This window comes from Chanodichthys erythropterus, chromosome 20 (genome assembly GCF_024489055.1).
Source record: "Chanodichthys erythropterus isolate Z2021 chromosome 20, ASM2448905v1, whole genome shotgun sequence".
NCBI lineage: Eukaryota > Metazoa > Chordata > Actinopteri > Cypriniformes > Xenocyprididae > Chanodichthys > Chanodichthys erythropterus.
Genome location: NC_090240.1, coordinates 10,988,420 through 11,009,868, shown reverse-complemented (window position 1 = coordinate 11,009,868; position 21,449 = coordinate 10,988,420). Strand labels below are relative to the sequence as shown.

General features: G+C 35.5%; 1 protein-coding gene and 1 long non-coding RNA gene across 2 annotated transcripts; one reads left to right on the top strand and one right to left on the bottom strand.

Annotated features, from left to right (window-relative positions):
• Positions 1 to 2,593: 2,593 nt before the first annotated feature.
• On the top strand, positions 2,594 to 19,631 carry LOC137008760 (pancreatic secretory granule membrane major glycoprotein GP2-like). The gene is made up of 5 exons (XM_067370476.1): positions 2,594 to 2,690; positions 4,327 to 4,511; positions 4,634 to 4,788; positions 17,514 to 17,756; positions 18,041 to 19,631. Exons 1-5 carry the CDS (start codon positions 2,594 to 2,596, stop codon positions 18,234 to 18,236), a joined length of 876 nt encoding a protein of 291 aa, XP_067226577.1. The 3' UTR covers positions 18,237 to 19,631.
• Positions 7,485 to 9,683, bottom strand: LOC137009848 (uncharacterized). The gene is made up of 4 exons (XR_010892967.1): positions 9,602 to 9,683; positions 9,362 to 9,452; positions 8,045 to 8,348; positions 7,485 to 7,920 (listed from the first exon to the last, which is right to left on the bottom strand). It is a non-coding gene; the product is annotated as an uncharacterized lncRNA (long non-coding RNA).
• Positions 19,632 to 21,449: the final 1,818 nt, after the last annotated feature.

The following is a 21,449-nucleotide window of genomic DNA, read 5'->3' as shown; positions in this document are numbered from 1 at the left end:
CGGAAGGATCTCTTCCTGTTGTGATAATATAAAACTCCTCTGATATTAAAGTAGCAATTACAGAAGAATAAAATAAAGCATATTTTGTTAACTTTTGGAGCTTGAAAGGGTTCAGTTTGAGCAGATGTTTTATGCCATCACCATTGTCCTCGTCAGAGCTCATTTCCCAGTAAATTCAGCAAAAAATGGCTAGTTTTATGTTTGAGGTTGCAAATATGAGCCTATTCGCGATCTCAAACATATTCTCAGAACTATATAATTTTTAACATCTTCAAAATCAATATTTCGATCGCTAACAGCTTCACCAGATCCATCCAGTAACAGTCATATTTGATTGCTTTTAGTACTTGCTCTGCAGTAAATCGCTGAGCCATTTCATGTTTTTCTTATTTCGTTTTCTGCCTGAAAGAGTCGTCACTTCAGCATTGTGTATCAGACATTGCCACCTTGTGGAATAAAGGTGAATTGCACTTATTCCGTCATCTACGATTCAATTATTGTTGTGCAGAAAAAATTTATGTACACTGATACACAACTCGGGTCGTTAGCGACCCTATACAATTTTTACAAAAAATGAATTCAAAAATAGCCATTCTTTTATAATTTTATGATTTTTTTCATGTTATATTCTTTATAATGAATCGATTTAAGAATACCAAGAAGGTTGAAGTCTAACTTTAAAAAATGAATGAGGAGGGTAGTGAATGACATCCCGGGTCACTAAAGACCCGAGGTATGCATTTAAGGGTTAACAAAGTAGAGACTACAATATATAAAATATGAATAAACTATAATCTAATAGTTTGTTAATGATTTCTAAGTACTTTATTACTGTATACTTACAAAGTGTTACCAACACACCTGATTCAACTCATCAGCTCATTAGAAGAAACTCCAGGACATGAAATGGGTGTGTCAGACAGAGAAGAAGTGTTGGGGGTCCTCCAGAACTAGGGTTGAGAAACACTAGTGTGTTTTCCTAATAGTCAGGTGTCCCAATACTTTTGATATTTTCCCCCGGTCCCATACTAAAATTTATTATTGAGCTGTTTTAACTGAAATCAACTTTTTTTTTTTTTTTCTAAGGCACATTTATAAAATCTACTTTAATATCCTAATTGAACTAAGGCCTAATCTTAATCGAAACCCACCCTGTCTGTAAATCAAGGCCATGGTTTGTTTTCCAGTTGTGGTGTGAAATAATTTAAAGGGAGAGTTCACCCAAAAATGAAAATTCAGTCATCATTTAATAAATTGTTTATTACAAATTTTCTGAATAGACATGATCGCTTTATATGATGAACAGATTGAATTTAGGCTAATATTCACATATGAACATTCATCAACTCACACATCAGTTGTGGTAAACGGAAGCTCAAGTATGTTTGCATGACGTGCAAGAACCAATAAGGTTCATTCTTGTGTGTTACGCAGTACGTTTCAGCTTCCACAAGAACCAGTGAGGTTCATTCTCGTGTTACGCAGAATGTTTAAGCTTCCACAAGAGGTTTGTTCTCGCAAGTGAAGCTGGTTCAGTTGAGCTTCTGTTTACGTTCACTGATCAATGTTTATATGCGAATATAAGCCTAAATTAAATCTGTTCATCATATAAAGTGATCAAATCTCTTCAGGATTTTTTGACTAAACCACTCAATTCATATGGATTACTTTTATGACCTCTTAATGAAGTTTTTGAAGCATCAAAGAGTCAGTTGCGTAGCTGTCTATGGAGGGAAAGAAAGCTTTCTGTCCCTCAAAGATAGCTATGCAAATGACTCTCAGATTTCATGAAAAGATCTTCATTTGTGTTCTGAAGAGGAACGGAAGTCTTACAGGTTTGGAACAACATGAGGGAGAGTAATTAACGACAGAATTTTTGGGTGAACTATTCCTTTAAGTAGTTCTATATACATGTATTATGGTTGAGAGAAAACAGGTCACAAAGTAATGGTACGTTATTAAAGGGTTAGTTCACCCAAAAATTTAAATTATATAATACTCACCTTCATGTTGTTCCAAACCTGTAAAACCTTTGTTCGTCTTTGGAACACTAATTAAGATATTTCTGATGAAATCCGAAGGCTCTCAGAACCCTCCATAGACAGCAATTTAATTACCACTTTCAAGGCCCAGAAAGGTAGTAAAGACATCATTAAAATAGTCCATGTTACTACAGTGGTTCAACCTTAATTTTATAAAGGATAATAATTTTTGTGTTCAAAAAACAAACAAAAATAATGACTTTATTCAACAATTTCTTCTCTTCCCTGTCAGTATCATACACTGTTGATGTTGTACACACAGTGCAGCGCTTCCAGTTTCTACATCAGAACGCCAGCTCAGTTATGGCTGATGCTGTTCACATGAGCACCACAATGCATGCATGTGATGCTGATGCAGGAGCTGGCCAATAATGAGTCGGCGTTCTGACATAGAACCTGGAAGTGCTGCACTGTGTATATAATGAATGACAGGGAAGAGACGAAATTGTTGAATAGTCATTATTTTTGTTTGTTTTCTGCTCACAAAAAGTATTCTCATCACTTAATAAAATGGAGGTTGAACTACTGTAGTAAAGTGGACTATTATAGCAATGTCTTTACTACCTTTCTGGGCCTTGAAAATTAAATTGGTGTCTATGGAGGGGTCAGAGAGCTCTCAGATTTCATTGGGTTTGGAACAACAGGAGGGTGAGTAATTAATGACACAATTTTCATTTTTGAGTAAACTAAACATTTAAGTCTGAATGTTAAAACTTAGTTTGATCAGTTTTTTTCATTGCAAAAAAATAAAATAAAAAAATCTATAAATATATATAATATATGATTGTTTCATGTGTTTACAGAGATCGTTTCAAAAGGTTTCGTTTGTATAAAAAAAAATCAGTGCAGTTGCAGTTTGTTCTGCTTTTTTCAGTAGTCAAAATCTGCTGTTCATGATGTCATTTTTATGTCATTAAAGGATTAGTCCACTTTTAAATAAACTTTTCTTGATAATTTACTCACCCCACCCCCCCATGTCATCCAAGATGTTCATGTCTGTCGAAAAGAAATTAAGGTTTTTGATGAAAACATTCCAGGATTATTCTCCTTATAGTGGACTTCAATGGCCTCCAAATGGTTAAAGGTCAAAATTACAGTTTCAGTGCAGCTTCAAAGGGCTTTAACGATACCAGACGAGGAATAAGGGTCTATTAGCGAAACGATTGGTCATTTTCGAAAAACAATACAATTGTATATGCTTTATAAACATTCTATTTACGGAACGAACGTGGCGCCAGTTTCGTTTTTTTTCCGTAAGTAGAATAGGGAAGGTGTAGGACATACAGCATAAGCGTTTTGAAGAATGCGGAAACCTGAAGTATGTTCAAGGCAATATTTTGTGTTTATAAAGCATATAGTTGTATATTTTTCGAATATGACCGATCGTTTTTGTTACGTGTGGTGCTGTATGGAAGAGGCAGTACTCGGTAATCCACAATAAAGGGTACTTTAATCAGACGAAGGAGAAATAAACACTTTACACATGATAAACACAACAGAGAACAGACAGGGAGTGAAGGGAGTGAGTCCATTATAAAGGCAGTGATGATGAATAAGTCCAGGTGTAGATGATGAGTGCTGAAGGGGAGATGACGAGGGAAGTGAGTGCAGGTGTGGAAACAGGAGGATCATGGGAAATGGAGTTCGGGAGACAAGGGATCTGTGACAGTTTTGTTAGATAAGACCCTTATTCCTCGTCTGGTATCGTTTAAAGCCCTTAGAAGCTGCACTGAAACTGTAATTTCGACCTTCAACCGTCTGGAGGCCATTGAAGTCCACTATAGGAGAATAATCCTGGAATGTTTCAAAATCCTTAATTTCTTTTCAACTGATGAAAGAAAGACATGAACATCTTGGATGACATGGGGGTGAGTAATTTTTAAAGTGCTATGGTGCAATATATGCCAACTTAAAACCAAATTGCACACACATTAACATTTTTATGGGGGAAGGGATAGGAGGGGAGTTGATCCATGATTTTTTTCCTGGATTTAATAGCTTACCAGAGCACATCACTGACTTGTTTTACCTTAGCTAATATGATATTCTGATTTTTTTTCTCACTTTTCATTTAGTTTGTGATACTTTAAACTGCACTAGAAATGAGGTTTGCCATTTTAGAGATGGCTATGGCTGTGGTTGCTTGGAAGGACAAAGACCTAACCCTGAAAGATTTGGTAAGTTTGCTGAAGCACATGTACTGCACTACAAATAACTTGGATCAACACAAATGGCAGTAAGGGCCAATGCAGGAGATAATTTACTGAATCTTCTTTCTGCTCAGATGCCACAGAGTTCTGTTCCAGCAGCACTGGCACCATATCTCTTTCCCGCTGTCAACTCTTTGAATCTTATTTTCCTCCTGAGTTCCTGCACCTAAATCATCCTAACTGCACAGGGACTGTTGAGGACGGCAGAGTTCTGTTTCATTTTGACAATGAAGACCACATTTGTGGTACAACTCTATCGGTAATGCTTGGTTCATTACCTTTTTCTCACCAGTGCTACTACTGATGATGTATTGCAATCTATAAATATCTGTGACAATTAGTAAATTTACATGAGATTGAAATTTGTTAATGTCCTCACAGAGCAATGGCACTCACTTCATCTACCAAAACTCCATTCATTCTAACTTGCCAATGGGTGTTATTACAAGAAAGAGATGGATGAATATTACATTTTCTTGTGTGTACCCTCTGATCCAGACCCTCTCTATGCCCAAGGACATCCAAGCTGAACAGAGGTAGGAACTAAATATATAAGTTTTGTAATTGCTGTGATTTTGGTAATGTATCATACATTTTTAACCATTTGGTTGCCTTCATCATTCTCTGTTAAATTAGAGCATAGTAACTCTGCAGTAGGGTTGGGAATTCTTTCTTTCAAAGTACATATTTATTTCAAGTTTAAATTAGTTTACTGTTGGAATTTAATTTACAGGAGAGGAAAAATCTAGAAACTGCTCTCTTGTTTCTGGATAAATACTCTTGTATTTGCTAGCGTTTGGTAAACACCATAGCGAATACAAAAAATTTGAACAGCTTTTTGAAGAATTTGTAAATACTGTGTGCAATACTTTTTTTCTCTGTGATAAACAGGTGTCAGAAATGGAAACTTGCAAACTGTTTTTTGCAAAGTGTTTTAAGTAACTAAGTAGGCCTATGTTTTTCTGTTTTTTTTTTAAGTGCCACCTTAAGGCTGATTGATATTTATGCATCTAACCTACGATGTAGCCTCTGCACCGCTGGCTAATCATTGGTTTACATTTATACTTCTGCATCATTGTCTGTGTCAACAAGAAATTACACATGCAGGGAGAAGTTCTAGCAGACCAATCACAGAACTTGTGGTCCGCATAGAATTGGAGAGGTGCTCATCAGGCTGCGGCGTAGGCTATAATACACACAGCCTACGACGTAGTTTTGATGCAGAAGCATAAATCAGCCTTTACTGTCAGAGTGTGAATTGCATTTTCATTCAGCCCATCTGCTGTTTTTAAGCCTTGGTCTGAAGAGACAAATCACATACAAAAGCACATGTTGGACATGTCCTTCAGATCCCAATAGCAAAAAAAAAAAAAAAAAAAAAAAAATGTTCTACTTATACAGTAGTCAACATTTGAAGTGGATCAAAACCTTTCATCAAAGTTGTCGTAAAACCAAAATGCAATACCCGTTCTTGTCTTAGGACAACTTTGATGAACTTTTTTGATCCACTTCAAATGTTGACTACTATATTATAATGAACCTTGTTATCTGCCTATACAATAGAATTATTTTAACCAAGAAAAAAAAAAAAAAAAAACATGCAGCCCATCATACCTAATGAGTATTAATCATTATTCAAAATTCAAAACTTGCAACACAGGCACAAAAAGGGGGAGGGTGCTACAAATTGCTCTGAGAATTGTGTGAAGATCCAAATGCAGCATTTAATAGGACAGTCCAGAATCATATTCGAAACAGCAGGCAATGGGTCAGAACACAATCCAAATAAACAACAAGGCAGGAAACACAGGCAAAAGGGTAATCCAAGAGACAGGCAGAGAATCCAAAAACCAAGGTATGTGAAATCAGGAATAATGCTCAGAGATGCAGTGTAACACTAGGCAAAACCTTGCAATAAATAACAGAGTGAACCAGGCTTTTATAGACAGAGCTAATGAGTAACAGCTGTAGACAATCAGTGATGATGAAACAGGGCAGAGGATTATGGGGGATGTAGTCTTTGATGGAATTGCAAAAGTGATGGAGTGCCCCCAGGTGGCTCTTAAGGGCACACCAGCTGGTGATTAAGACATAGCCCCCCTCCTAAAGAACAGCTTCCAGACACTCTTAATATGGTCAGAGAAGTCCAGCAGGGAGGCAGAACGGAGGGAGACCAGGGGGCAGAGTGGAGGGCCAGGTCCATGGAATGGAAGAGGAACTGAGGACGAAGGAAGAGCAGGAAACCAAGGCAGAGCAGGCAGGGCAGGTGGCCAGGGTGGCGCAGGCTGAGCAGCAAGAGCTGAAGACCCCCACAGCAGAGCAGAAGACCACCACAGCAGAATACATGGGCCTGTAGAGCCCCACTGCAGTGCAGAAGACCACCATAGCCTAGTAGATAAGTTCATATACATGCTCAGAAAAAAAGCTGTACAGGAAAACAAGGTCTTATTTTAAACATATAAAATATAGACCCTCCTGCGTCTCAAAGACCGAAGACTCCTAATACTCCTTTTTATTTACATGAAAGGATCAAATCTAGGGTTCTTTTAAGCCTAAAAGATCCTCTCACTATCAAACCGAAAAAGCAGGCCAACAGAAATAATTACTATGAGCCCAGCCATCAGTCTGACAATAAGAAGCATCTGAGCATGATATATGCTATAATATATGTGACCACACTCAAAAAAAATGATCCTTTAAATCTACTTAAATTAATTATGGACAGTGGTTCCACACAAGCAAATTGTTTTTTATTAACATTAATAGAATTTTTTGAATCTATGTAAAATTTTTGTGTTGTGACAACACAACTGAATGAGGAAGAATCTATTTAAAATAGTAATGTCAAATCAAATCAATGCAATTGCTTCCCTGTAACTTAAACTTGTTAAGTTTAGTGTACATGCTTTAGTTTATTTAAAACCAGCCAAATATGTTTCATTCAACCAACAAAAGGAGATTTGTTTCAAATAACTCAATTAAATTATGGACAGTGGTTCCATCCAATTAGGTTTTGTTACATTAACTCAGTGATTTCTATTTAAAGTAACTCCCTTCAAAGAAGCATTTATTTGTGTGTGATTACCTTGTAGAGACAAAAAAAGGACAAGATATGTAACAATTTATCAAACTGTATTTGTCAGTTGCAATGAACTAAACTAAGCCTGTTCAGTCATTACATTCAAGAATCTTTAAACTTGTGCAAATGCTTTTAACAGTCTGATGTAAAAGTAATTTTAGATAATGTTAGAATCAAGAGACTTCTGCAAACTCAGAAAGTGAAAATTAACCTGGAAAAAACAAAACAAAGGATAAATACAATTGAATATTTTTCCTTTTTTTTTTTTTTTTTTTTACAAATTTACAAGATGGTAAATGTCCAGATGGTAGTTTGCTCTTCAGTGCACTTTATTGGATAACTTGTTGCCATCAACTTTTGCAGTGCTTTGAAAGTATACCCGAATCCAGGATGGTAGCTCAAATTCAGTCCATATATTAGTCCCATCAACATGTCTGTATATGGCATATGGGACACTGCTAAGGTCTGAAGAACCTTTTGCCCCTCTAACACCACTCCAACATCTGCTAGGCTCTCTTCTATATCTGCACCTTCCAGTCTTATGAAATAAATCCCCATCAAAGTCTTCTGAATCGCCTCCTGTCCTGTCCTAGTGTGGATATAAAAAAAAAAACAAAAAAAAAACAGTACTCTTAAATTCCTGTGTATTAACTTTAACAAAGCATTTAGCATCCTTGAAAATAAACAACATTTTAAAATGCACATATACTCACCATATACAGATCAGACTGCTAGGGCCTTCTTTCATGTAGACACAGGGAGATTTGATTATGCACTCTCTCTTCAGTTCAGTGTCACCATTCTAAAGATGCAAACAACAACAACATTACCCAAATATAGCCTTTACCCTTTAAAATTAAAATAATTCACCTTTCCATAAGATTACCCTGCCATTGCTCCCATCATACTCAACCACTTTCAGTTATCCATCCTCCTCATGCTTTACATCAGGGGTGTGAAAGCTTGCTCCTAGAGGGACTGTTCTGCAGAGTTTAGCTCGACCCAAATTAAATGCACCTGAACCATCAATGTTTTTTGGAATTTTCAAATAAGGACAAAGTGTTAAAAGTTGCGCTAGGGTAAGTTAGAGCTAAACTCTGTAACAATAACAATAGTGTTATACATGTAACATCTGTCAGTTACTTTGCATTTATTGTATTTATCATGGTAATAAACAATCTTATTATATCTGTTTATGCATGCTCATGACCATAACCCCAGTGAGAGAATATTGTTTTAAAGGGTTAGTTCACCCTAAAATTAAATTTCTGTCATTTATTACTCACCCTCATGTCGTTCCACACCAGTAAGACCTTCGTTCATCTTCTGAACACAAATTAAGATATTTTTGCTGATATCCCAGGGTATCTGATCCACTCAAAGGCAGCAACGTCATTGCACCTTTTGACGTCCAAAAAGGTAGTTAAAAATATGGTTAAAGTAGCCCATGTGACTGCAGTGGTTCAACTTTAATGTTATGAAGCGATAAGAATACTTTTTGTGGTCAAAAACAAAAACATTATGACTTTATTCAACAATTGGAACTGTCATCCTTGTTTACATCCGAATGCCAACTTAGTATAGGCTGAAGCTGAACACGTGCATTTGATGCTGACACAGGAGTCAGCCAATAACGAGCTGTTATTCGGATATAAACAAGTCAGTCTGCAGTGAGTTCACTACGTATGACAACAGTTTAAATTGTTGAATAAAGTCTTTTTTTTTTGTTTTTGCGCAAAAATAGTATTCCCGTCGCTTCATAACATTAAGGTTAAACCACTGCAGTCACGTTGACTATTTTAACCATGTTTTTAACTACATTTCTGAACGTCAAAAGGTGTAATGATGTTGCTGCCTATGAGTAGATCAGATACCCTCAGATTTCATCAAAAATATCTTAATTTGTGTTCTGAAAATGAATGAAGGTCTTACCGGTGTGGAACGACATAAGGGTGAGTAATGACAGAAATTTAATTTTTGGGTAAACTAATGCTTTAATTTAAGGTTTTGTTGAGTGTAGTTTTTCATACCTGTGTAATGGGCACCAAGAGATGTTTAATTTTTTTGTCCAAGGACTCCTCCTCAATTTGCAAACATCAGTTTTCCAGAGTATCCATTCAGCTTGACAAAGAAAGTTGACACCAATGGGATAATTTTTAAAACAAAAACATTATGAAGAGCAGCTTTATCAGTTTTATTGAGCCAAGCCATGGCTTCTAACTAACTACTTTTATTAAAACCTAAAAAGACAAATACAGTGCTTCACTTACCTTAGCCAAAACTCCATTTTCTCTTTCAATAAACTTGTGAAATTCCTTTATTTCACCAAAGACAGTGACAAACTCCAAAAACCATGATGAAAAACTGTCATAAAAAAGTAATATCAGATAAAATGTCAAAATGTATGCATCTGCAAGGTGAATGTGTCATTATTTGTACTTGCTTCAGAGCTTCAGACAATTTTGGGACTTGCATAGCTTAGAAACTACACTGGGAGGTTTTAGGAGATAAAACACTTTACCCTATTTTCACAGACTAAAATGCATATTTTAGCTGTTTTAACTGAAATCAAATTGTACTGATACATCTTAAAATATGTGGATGTCATTGTTTTATCTAAAGATGCACAAAGCTACAATGCCCTAATTGAAATAATGCCTAATCCTGGTTTAACCTAAGCCCTGTCTGTGAAACCAGAATATACTAAGACTGTGATAATCAAAGACCAAACTCTGAAACACAATTCCAATAAAAGCAGATGAGCCCAAAATATGAACGCAATGCGTTTAGTTAACGTTACAAGATAAGCGTTTTCCTCCCATGTTTTACACGCTTAACATAGCTATTAATACCGAAACAGCAATCTAAAAATCTCAAATTCTGATGATGATAGCCTAAACCACATGCTATTCGTGCAGATTAACCTAGAATATGAACGTTTATGTTAAGTAAGCACGTTGCATTCATATGATGGATTCATCTGCACATTTAGTTTATTAATATGGTGCGTACTGAGTTTTAACATTTAATATCACTGTCTTAGTCCATGAAGCCACATAAAACTTTTTCACGTTAAGCATTTTACACTAGAGAATCATCCACTTTTCACAAGTATGTTACAAATAAACATGCATCTTTCAATCGCATGGAATAATCCATTAATGGCGCAATAAACAAGTTTAACACAATATTCGATAGTTGATATTTTAAAAACATCCCAGAGCAGACTTTGCGAAACACTAACAGAAATGAAAGACTTTGCCTTTAGATTAACTTTATTTTCTTAACTCACTGACTGACGTCTGACGCCATTCACCTTGCCACCTTCTTCGCGCCGTCTTCATCAAATACGTTGGAAGTCGTCACATCCGGTTTTTTGAATCGCAAACTTAAACACTTTACATTGGTTTAACGACTGATAATTAAGTATAGTGGAAATTGGCACTGTTTCAGTTAATGAAACGCAATACAATAGTGTTTTGGTGGGAAAAGAAATGTATGTGTGTTATTTTAACAAAACAGATTGGGGTAAAACCAACTGTGCTGCAAAACCATTTTTTTGAGTGCAGTCACAGAAAGTAGGGACACAAGTCGGTTCTGGGGCATTTTGAGTTATTCATGGATTCTGAAAGTGTAGTCTCCAAGCTTTCCAACGATGTGTAACACATGGAAATCTGATTATTATTATTAATCTGATTAAATATCCTGATATTTGGAGAAGTTGTGGCCATTTGAAGGTAGGCACTCAAAAAAGCTCAAAGGGCAGAAAATGACCTAAAGATTTTGCAGTTCTCGCCTGTTCTCACCTGCTGGGAGTGACAATAGGGCTCATTTACATCTCCTTTAGATAAGGTTTACATGAGCTAAGTCATTCACACCATTCAATTCAAGTAGTTGAAGCGTTATTCAAATTAACATGCTAACATTACCATCTAAAAGCCCATCATAGTAATGGGGGTTTTTGGCAAGTGATACGATGCTAACAATTACAATTAAAACGACAGTCCTGAGCTAGCTAATAACAATAGACACATGAGATAACGTGTACGTGTTCTTAGAATGAACACAAAACGACAAACTTTGATGTTTATGGAAACTTACCCCATTAGAAACAGAAAAGATCTTGTTGCCTCCAATGAAATAAGTTGTTCGGGCACACTTTCTCTTTGTAGGGGTCTTCTTTGTGGATGTAGCCATCTCCGAAGTTTGCACTATGTGTCTGTTTGCCTCTAAATGTCCAATAATTCGCATGTCCTGCCACTCTTTTTCCGCAGCTAAAGAATCCAGCCGTATGTTGTACTTCAAAACATTTTCGGTGTAAAAGCCATCATCTGCGATATTCTTTACGGCGTCCATCTTCATTAAATTTTGATATCAGCTAGAGCTGGCCAGAGCGCTGCATAAATATGTAGCCACACTTCCCTTGGAGGGCGGCGGCAATAACAAAAGAAACAAAAGCCGGCGTATCCAATTCCAGTATGGAAATACAAACAGACAATGACACGCCCCTACTGCGAGATAGAATCTCTGAAAAACAAGCCTCAAAATGTATGCTTTTAAATAAACCAATACTGCTATCTAAAACACGGAGATGCTTCTTCATGATCTCAACTAACAGATTCTGCAAAAAAATGAAAATCACTAAATTTGAAAAAAAAAAAAAAACGCTTCTTTCTCAGTTTGCTCATTAGTTGTGCTGCCGACTTGTGTCCCTGGTTTCCGTGACGGGTCACATATATATATATATATATATATATATATATATATATATATATATGTATATGTGACACCTGGGCTCCTTTCCCAGACAGAAAACGCCCAGAAATGTGTTGGAAATTGTTGGAAACGTTTTCCTCGTCGAAACAGAAACCAGGAGGCGTTGGGATATCTTTCAAGCAGAAGTTACTATTTATTGAGAAACGTGCTGTGCGTTGCTGTAATCTTACATGATGTTTTATAGGCATTCAATGGGCAGTCCTTAAAGGTGTTGCCCTTACACACAGCCTTAGAAGTGACCGCTAAAACAAAAGCATCTAAATACAATACAGGAAATTACCCCCAACTGTGTAGATAATAGTAGCCTACCCCAAATAGTATAAACAGTAGCTGGTCACGAGAACTAAGACTATGTAAACATTCACACGTAGTTTGACTTCCAGTAGGAAGATCAAAGCATTCAAATACATAGGTGCTAACCCAATCAGTCCTGACAGTATCGCCCATGCCTTCACATTATCATAGAGACAAAAGCACCACTGTATCTTGAGCTTGTCATGCCAAATGGTCAGGAAGTGCATGAAGACAAAAGGTTAATGTCTCAGACACCTGGGCTGCCTGCCTTGATCTCCTTAGAATGTCGTCATCTTTACCTCAATATGCTAAATACAATGCACTTCACCTTAGTATTTCATGTGAGGTTATTTCAGGATGTAGGATCAGTAGATCTTAAACAGATTCTTAAATTTGTAATCCCACAATATTAAGTGTCAAAACCTGGGACATGGATGAATACACTCTCTTGAACGTTTGTAAGGCATAATAAAGTATCCCTTACCGGAGTCGATACAATCGCGATTAGACAGAACAGGTCCGAAAGATGAAAAAGATACTGACTGGTTCTCTAGGCGCTTCTCATATACTTCCGGGTCGTGCTATGATGATGTCATAGGCTGTCGCCGGCCAATATGATTGGAGTTTTTTGATACTTGGCTTTCAGACATCATCTCACGTGTGACGTTCCCTAATGCGTGATTGAACCCAGAGTTGAAGTTCCCTTTCGAAAGGGAACATGCTGTTTTTGTGTGTGTCCCTTTAAATGCACATGAGCTGCTGCTCCCTGCCCACTTTCCAAAAGAGGGTGGAGCTTTAACAGCTCACGCTTCTGTTGCTCAACAACAACAAAGATGGACATGCAGCCAAAATGATGATTTTCAGTAGCAGTGTTCAGCCTTACATTGTTTAAACTGGATTTGGACACTGATGGAGAGACTCAGGAAGAAGTTACAACTTTTAAAATGCAACTGGAGTTGGTTAGTGGATAAATATATGTAGTTGCTGTGGAGTTGATTCAACCAAATACTATAGAATAACAAAAGACACGTCACTCGTATTGTTTTGACTGGGAGAAAGTGTAACACACAATATGGCGGAATAAGTCCCGCCTTCTAAATAAGAGCCAATCGCTGACTGGTAAAGTCATTGCGTCACTTCAGCGGCCGTTAGAATCACCGGTTTCTATAGAAACAGTCAGACGCGCGCCTCAGAAGAGACGCGCATTTAGGTCAGCGCGTGCGCATTAGCTTGATCCAGCCTGAAAAACTTGCAGAGAAGTTACTGGGTTGTCCTTTTTCATGTTTTCTAGGTTGGTAGATGCACTGGTTACTTGATTATTATTTTCCTTAACCATGGAAAAAGTCAGATTTTCATGATATCCCTTTAAGGCTAGAGTGCCCAATTTGAGTCTGTAACTGGGCCTGGGCTCGGTAACCAATTATCTGCATTTTCTGTTTATTCAATAAAGATTGTTTTAACAATCTCAATTTCTAAGTCCTTATTAACCAACACGACACAATTAGTCAGGTGCATTAAAAATCTTGCAGTGGGCTGCAGAAAGCTTGCATGATTGGTTGTGTGGGCAGAGAGATGAAAAACGTTGGGAACCACTGGTGTAAACAATTAAATGCAATTATTAAATCACATACCAATAAATATTAAGTGTCTTTCTAATATCTGATATTTTATTAAATTGTAGGGCTTGTTTTTAAAAGAGACTTTTAAATACAACTCTTAATTTTTATTATACAATTGTGTCATTAAATGTGTACAAATGTATCATATTGCACCGAGATCAGATAAAAATCATATAAAGGCACATATATCAAATTTTTTCCATTTTGCTATGGTCACACTCACAGGATCGTATTCATCACGGCGGTATGGGCGGTTTGTTGAGGATCTGTGCCACTGGTTGTCGTGTTCATGAGGCCTTCACAGTGGATGATCTATTTGACTCAATCTCTGCTGATACTTCAGGGTTGCGTTGTGGTCGTGTCAAGGCACAGGTCCTCGGTCTCACCTGGGTACGGCCCGGATACGGTTAACTACGGTAAACCTCGGGATAAACAGAAGACTAATATTAGCGTAGATGCCATTCTTCTTCTGATATAACGAGTACATCTGGTGTTATAGGAAGTGTTCCTGGTTCCGGCTAACCTAATTTATGCAGCCTAATAATCCTTTAACGGATTTGAAAATATAAATTTCATAATGTGTTATGTGTATGCCAGGTTAAAGAGATGCGTTTTTAGTCTAGATTTAAACTGACAGAGTGTGTCTGCTTCCCGAACAATGCTAGGAAGATTTGAAGATGTGAAGCCTATTGCTATGTAGCCGCTACTGTATTTTCTTCATTTAGCTTTATTTTTAGTCTTTTTGATGTCAGGCATTACAGAAGATTTATCCTTACTTGTAAATGAAGAAACATCTCCATTTGTCCTTTTCAGCAACCTCGCTGATAACCATTAATCCATCTTTAAATCTGTTGTAGCCTATAGTAACTGTATGCAGCAAAAGTATGGTAGAAAAATTGGTGGTTTATTCTTAACACAACCAATCAGTGAGCATGAATAGTGAATACACAGTAACAGTATAATACTTATTTTTTGCTGCATTAAACACTTTTCTGACCAGCAGGGCTCACCAGCGTGTGAAATTTCGAGTTCTTCAAAATAATTCAGAATAATTTTGCAAAGCAACTGGTTCAATTGATTCAAAGTTTCGAAAAGCTTTGCATCTCCCATCACTACCTCGTAAATCAGTGCATTCAGGTCTGCCAATCCAATTAGCGCATGATGGCACATGATAAATGAATGCTATGCAACGTTCAAGTGAGGTCGCTTAAATCAACCACCATAAAAGGTCCTTCCAAATCAACTGACCATAGCAGCAATCAAACACAAAAAGTGTTCACTCAAACCGGAAATTAGCATGCTAGGTGTGCATTAAACAATTCTAATGCACATGTGGAGGTAAATAACCACCTGATGTGGATATTTTATTTATTATTTAGGATCCCTATTTGGAAAGGAAAATATATAACATTTCAACCGATTCAAAATTCAACATAGTTCATGTTAATGCTGAAAGCATGACTGATTGTTTTATTCAACTGACAACCCTAAAAAGTAATAATAATCTTTAATCTCATGGGTCTGTATGAAGACGTGTGTTGAATGCTAAAGTGGCTGACTCTAAGTCATTCTAAGTAGTGTGCAAAGGTCACATGTGCAGCATGTGGAGTTAGCTTGCTAGCGGCAGTAGCAGCACATTGACCACATACACCAACACCACATGTGAGATTTATTATTTATTTTAAAAAATAAGGAACTGGGCTGACAGTACGCAGATAAAGTGTACTTTGTAAATTATACATAGTATGTTCTGTTTAGAGTAATGAATTATGAAGCAAATGATAAGTGATAGGCTACATATGTTTTACTGAAATGTTTAAACCGCAATACTTTGATCTAGTGACAGTGGGTATAGAGAGAAATTGACAGTGAATATCTTAAAGGTGCCCTAGATCGTTTTTTTTACAAGATGTAATCTTGTACTAGGTGTCCCCTGAATGTGTCTGTGAAGTTTCAGCTCAAAATACCCCATAGATTTTTTTTAATAAATTTTTTTAACTGCCTATTTTGGGGCATCATTAACTATGCACTGATTTTTTCAGCACGGCCCCTTTAATAGATGCGTTCCCTCTGCCCCACGAGCTCTCGACTATACATTGCATAAACAAAGTTCACACAGCTAATATAACCCTCAAATGGATCTTTACAAGATGTTCATCATGCATGCTGTATGCAAGCTTCGAATTATGTGAGTAAAGTATTTATTTAGATGATTACGTTTGATTCTGAGTTTGAGGCTATGCTCTCTGGCTAACGTCTAATTCTACACTGTTGGAGAGATTTATAAAGAATGAAGTTGTGTTTATGAATTATACAGACTGCACGTGTTTAAAAATGAAAATAGCAACGACTCTCGTCTCCGTGAATACAGTAAGAAACGATGGTAACTTTAACCACATTTAACAGTATTAGCAACATGCTAATGAAACATTTAGAAAGACAATTTACAAATATCACTAAAAATATCATGGATCATGTCAGTTATTATTGCTCCATCTGCTATTTTTCGCTGTTGTTCTTGCTTGCTTACCTTGTCTGTGCACAGATCCAGACGTTAATACTGCCTTTCCTTGTCTAATGCGTCGAATGGGCTGGCATTATGCAAATATTGGGGTCATACATATTAATGATCCCGACTGTTGCGTAACAGTCAATGTTACGTTGAGATCCAAGTGTTTTCCGGAAGTTTTTTAAATAAATGATATTTACATAAGAAGGAGGAAACAATGGGGTTTGAAACTCACTGTATGTCTTTTCCATGTACTGAACTCTTGTTATTCAACTATGCCGACGTAAATTCAAATTCTGATTCTAGGGCACCTTTAAGGAATAAGTTTATTGTTTGTCTATTCTTTTTCTTTTTCATTCTCTTTTTAAAGGTTTTACTACAAAATACAAAAAAAAATCAAAATACTTTCTTACTATTTTAAGTCTTGTTTATGTTTATTGTTATGTTGTTGGTTCCTTGTTCCCAAAGCTAGATTTGTCCTCTGAAATCTTGTCCTTTAAGCAAAGATTGTAGTACCCCATGGCTTTGCCCAATGATGCTACTCAGTCAAGTCTGTACCCCCCTATTATAAACATACAGCTTAAAACTAAAGAAATAACTATTATGCCATTTAAATATATATATATATATATATATATATATATATATATATATATATATATATATATATATATATATATATATATATATATATATATATTTAGAACAAAATTTCATGAAGCTCCAATAATGTTGCTGGTGACAGGGCAGTAATAAGAATAAATTTCTTTATATAATTTAAATATTGCCTGTTGGTAAGCAAATCAGTTGTGTACCAGAATTTTGTGAAATTAAGTTCTTAATGCTTCCCAACCTTACTGTGCAGTTGTACTATAAGTGGTTGTTGCTAATTTTCTATATCTTAGTCATGACCATTGCTGTTCATTCTTTGCTTACACATTTTTTCCTCATTGTGTTATCTAACTTTTACATTTTGCCCAACAGTGTGATAAGCATAGATCTTCCTGGCCAGGGCACATACCAGATCTATATGATTCCTTATCATGATGCACAGTTTACCCGTCCATATGAGGGGGATGTGGAAGTGCAGGTGAACCAGCAGATGTATGTGGCAGTTGAGGTGGAAGGAGTCGATAGAAGTCAGATTGCAACAGTTCTGGACAACTGCTGGGCCACACCAGTTAATGATAGTGAATATCAAATTCGCTGGAATCTGGTTAAAAGAGAGTAAGTAACTGACTTAAAATTTAAATGGTTAACTGACAAGATTCATTGTCATCTCAAAAAAATGAAATAAAAAGTGAAATAATTTGAGAAGTACATACATTCTATATGTGTGGTTTTATTGAATTAGGTCCCCTGAAAATAAACATAATAAACAATAAAAAAACAAAACAAATATGACTATTACATAATTTTGCTTGCAATTTTGGATTGTGTTTTTAAAGTGCACTGCAAGTGTTATAGGCTTTTATATAAGTATTTATTTACATTTTTTCTGCCTTTTCTAGATGTCCCAACCCTGAGGATGGAACAGTGGAAGTTCTACAGAATGGTATTGACACAACAAGCCGTTTCTCCTTCAGGATGTTCACATTTACAGGAGCTTCTGATCACATCTTTCTGCACTGTAAGGTTCACCTCTGCCTGGTAAAGAATGGAAGATGTGCACAGGTAACATATTCAATAACCATAGCATTTTTTTAGTGATTGCATTGCTTTAACAGTAACCTCCAGATAAATTACCGTGTGAATATTATGATATCAAAGAAAACACAATTGAAATTACACAATAGAATTTGTTAAAGTAATGTTAAATGTCATCTTCAGTCATGCAACCCTGGACGTAGACGCAGAAGGCACAGATCTTTGGACTTCCATCACTCTGCAGCAATCACCATAGGTCTTTAAGAGAGCTGGACACCCCTGCTGGATTAATGAAAGATGAATGATGTCAAAGATATAATTTTGTCCTTCTATAGGAAGTGTTATTTAAAACAGTAAACCATAGATTTTTTTTTAGGGTGGGGTTTTTATGACTGTATACAAGACATGAAATTGTATTGAATCAAATATTTTTTTTTCTTTCTTTTCTTTTTATGGTGTTCATGATGTAATACATATCATATTATATCCTTGAATAAACTTGGTTAGCTTTTAAATGAATTTTTGATTTTTTCTAAACCTCAGAAAGCTTTACATTTTTGTTCACATAAATTACAATGTTATTAAATTATTTAAAGGATGTCATCCCTTCACAATGCCATGCACAAAAAAAAAAAAAAAATACAAGTGCAGGCCTGTCTATCGAAATGAGTTAAACACAGCTACAGAGTTGATTTCAAGTTCAGATAGTGGTGGTGGGGGACATGAAACAGTGCAGAAGTCATAAGTTCAATCCTAAAGCTCAGAGGCAGCCTTGTGAGAATATCCATATACTCTGCATGTGCTAATCATCATGCAAGAGATCAGCCTCTGCAGTAATTTGTGGAGGTATAGCCAATGAGGATGCAGTATTGATCCAAAAACACTGCTATTAAAAAAAAAAGAAAGAAAGAAAAAAGAGAGGTTGACAGAGGTAGTTGATGTTTTTTTTTAAAGAGTTTGTTTTTTCTGGTCCTGTATGGATCCCATTGTAGTCTTTATCTACATATACAGTATCCATATTCAGTAAAAATTTTGGTAACACTTTACTTGAAGCCTTAATATCCTCCTGAGACCCAACATTTTTTTTTTTTTTTAATTAAGCATTTTTTTCACGTCATTATATTGTTTAGAGCATAAGAAACAAATGAAAAATTAACATTTTTTAAAAATTATATTTTATTCATATGTTATGATATGTCCTCTGTAGTGGACACCAGGACTAAGTTGTTTAAAAAAATAAAATGACATGAAATGACATTTATAGGCAAAAACAATGGGATTTTTTTTTAAATCACCAATCAATTTTTAGGCTTCAATATTGTTTTTAACCAAACTATGTATAAAGATGATTCTCAACTATGTTATGAAACATATAATGGAATTAATTGATATACCATTTTACTTTATGCAATATGAGGGTAAAATGGCAATACATCGGTTTTCCCATTCAATACAATGTATCTATACACTGTATCTAATTTGCATATTAATCTGTTCTTGGAGCAACATGCAATGAAAAAAGAAGTGTAATAATGGGAGCAATAATTGGCAACATTTTCATAATAATATCTAATAATTAATAGGAATATTGACATATAATTTCTTTCCCTATTCACTTGTTGTATCTCCTAAAATGCCTGATAAACATGATTTAAGTCCTGGTGTCCTCTACAGTGGACATGTATGAAATCAATGTTCTGTTTCATAACAGAAAGTCATATTTTGATTTGAAACCCCATAACATTTTCCTGAGATGTTGATTTATAATAAACAATTTGAAAATTAATCCAATTTAAATAAATTTTAAATTTAATCTCAAAATATTATCATATTTCCATTAGCACTCTTATTTTCATTTTCAGTCATAATTAAAGACCAAGAAGTTCTTGCAATCTGGTATCTCTGCAAAGCCCTGAATGTGCTTAAAACTGTGACATGTATGATGTCAGAGAAAATCACTAAAATATAATGTCCACTACAGAGGACAGAAGTCTATTCCTGGGTCCCAGGAGGATATATTAATTATGCTTTGTAATGCACCTTGTATGGTCTCAAGAATTATTGTTACCACAGTTATAATACATTATAATACTAATCTATTCATTGAACACATCTTTAGAAAGTACAATACATTAAAACACATGATAAACAACCAATTTCAGATGTAACAGGGTCATTTTACAGAAACATCCACTTTTGGTATGACAAAATGTCTTATAATAATGTGGTCTAAGTTTAAATGTTAGAAAAAGAAATACATTTTATTACACTTTGGCTTTATGAATTCACATAAATGACAGCTTAATGATTTTTTATTTATTTTATTTTGTTTTGTAAATTTATTTAAAGACTGCATGTACCCATTTTTTTGTCACTGGTGTTACCTTACTTGTCTGGCATTTTTAAACATGTTTAAGAAATATTATTTATACGATATAATAATGATAATAATAATGATAATGCAAAAAATAAGGAGATTATGTGTTATTTATTTTAATCAGGTTAGTTAAAAGTGTGATTGAATGATGATAATTAAATTGTGCAACCATGTATTTGCTATAACAATGAAAATATTTGAAAAACGTTTATAAACAAGTAATGATGCAATCCTTTAAATCTTAATTCTTGAGAGTAACAGAATTCAATGAATGTAAAATTATTATCATGTCACACATGACACATTTTATTTAATGTGACAGACAAAAAAACAGTAACACCAGTGACAAAATGAATCACCAGTGATGTGTACAAAGGACCAAAGATCCTTAATTTTTCAACTATAATAAAGTAAATTGGACTAAATTTTTACATTTGGTGTACAATAAAAGACTTATCATTGACACTTAGTGAAAGCAGTCAGTAAAAGATCATAAACAAGATTTTAAAACTGTCTTTAAAATATGCTGTCTGTAAAGTCGCTGCACTGAATTTAGCTATATACCCTTAATTTAGCCATATCTGCCCAAAGGAGGATTAATAATGAGAGAGAAAAGTTATAATCATGTAATCTTAGTGCTATTTTATGCAAAACTAAATGAATAGCTTTAAATGAAGTTTATCTATAAACGTGCAACACCAGTGACGGTAACACCAGTGACAATTTCATAAGAAACTAACTCCAGTGACATTTTTCATGAAAAATGCATTTTACAAAATGACTGCTGCAAGGTATCAATCCACACAGGGGTGCTGTTGGCACGGGGGACAGGGGGGTCAGGACCCTCGCAGTTTTGAAAAGATAGAAGTCGACCCCCACACTTTTGATAAGGGCTG

What these genes read in the sequence shown, in the direction of transcription:
- LOC137008760 (XM_067370476.1), top strand. Translation starts at nt 2,594, where the DNA reads ATGTCTTTACTACCTTTCTGGGCCTTGAAAATTAAATTGGTGTCTATG. An exon ending in TTTGTGGTACAACTCTATCG is followed by an intron (nt 4,512 to 4,633) that starts GTAATGCTTGGT and finishes ATGTCCTCACAG; the next exon opens with AGCAATGGCACTCACTTCAT. An exon ending in GACATCCAAGCTGAACAGAG is followed by an intron (nt 4,789 to 17,513) that starts GTAGGAACTAAA and finishes TTTGCCCAACAG; the next exon opens with TGTGATAAGCATAGATCTTC.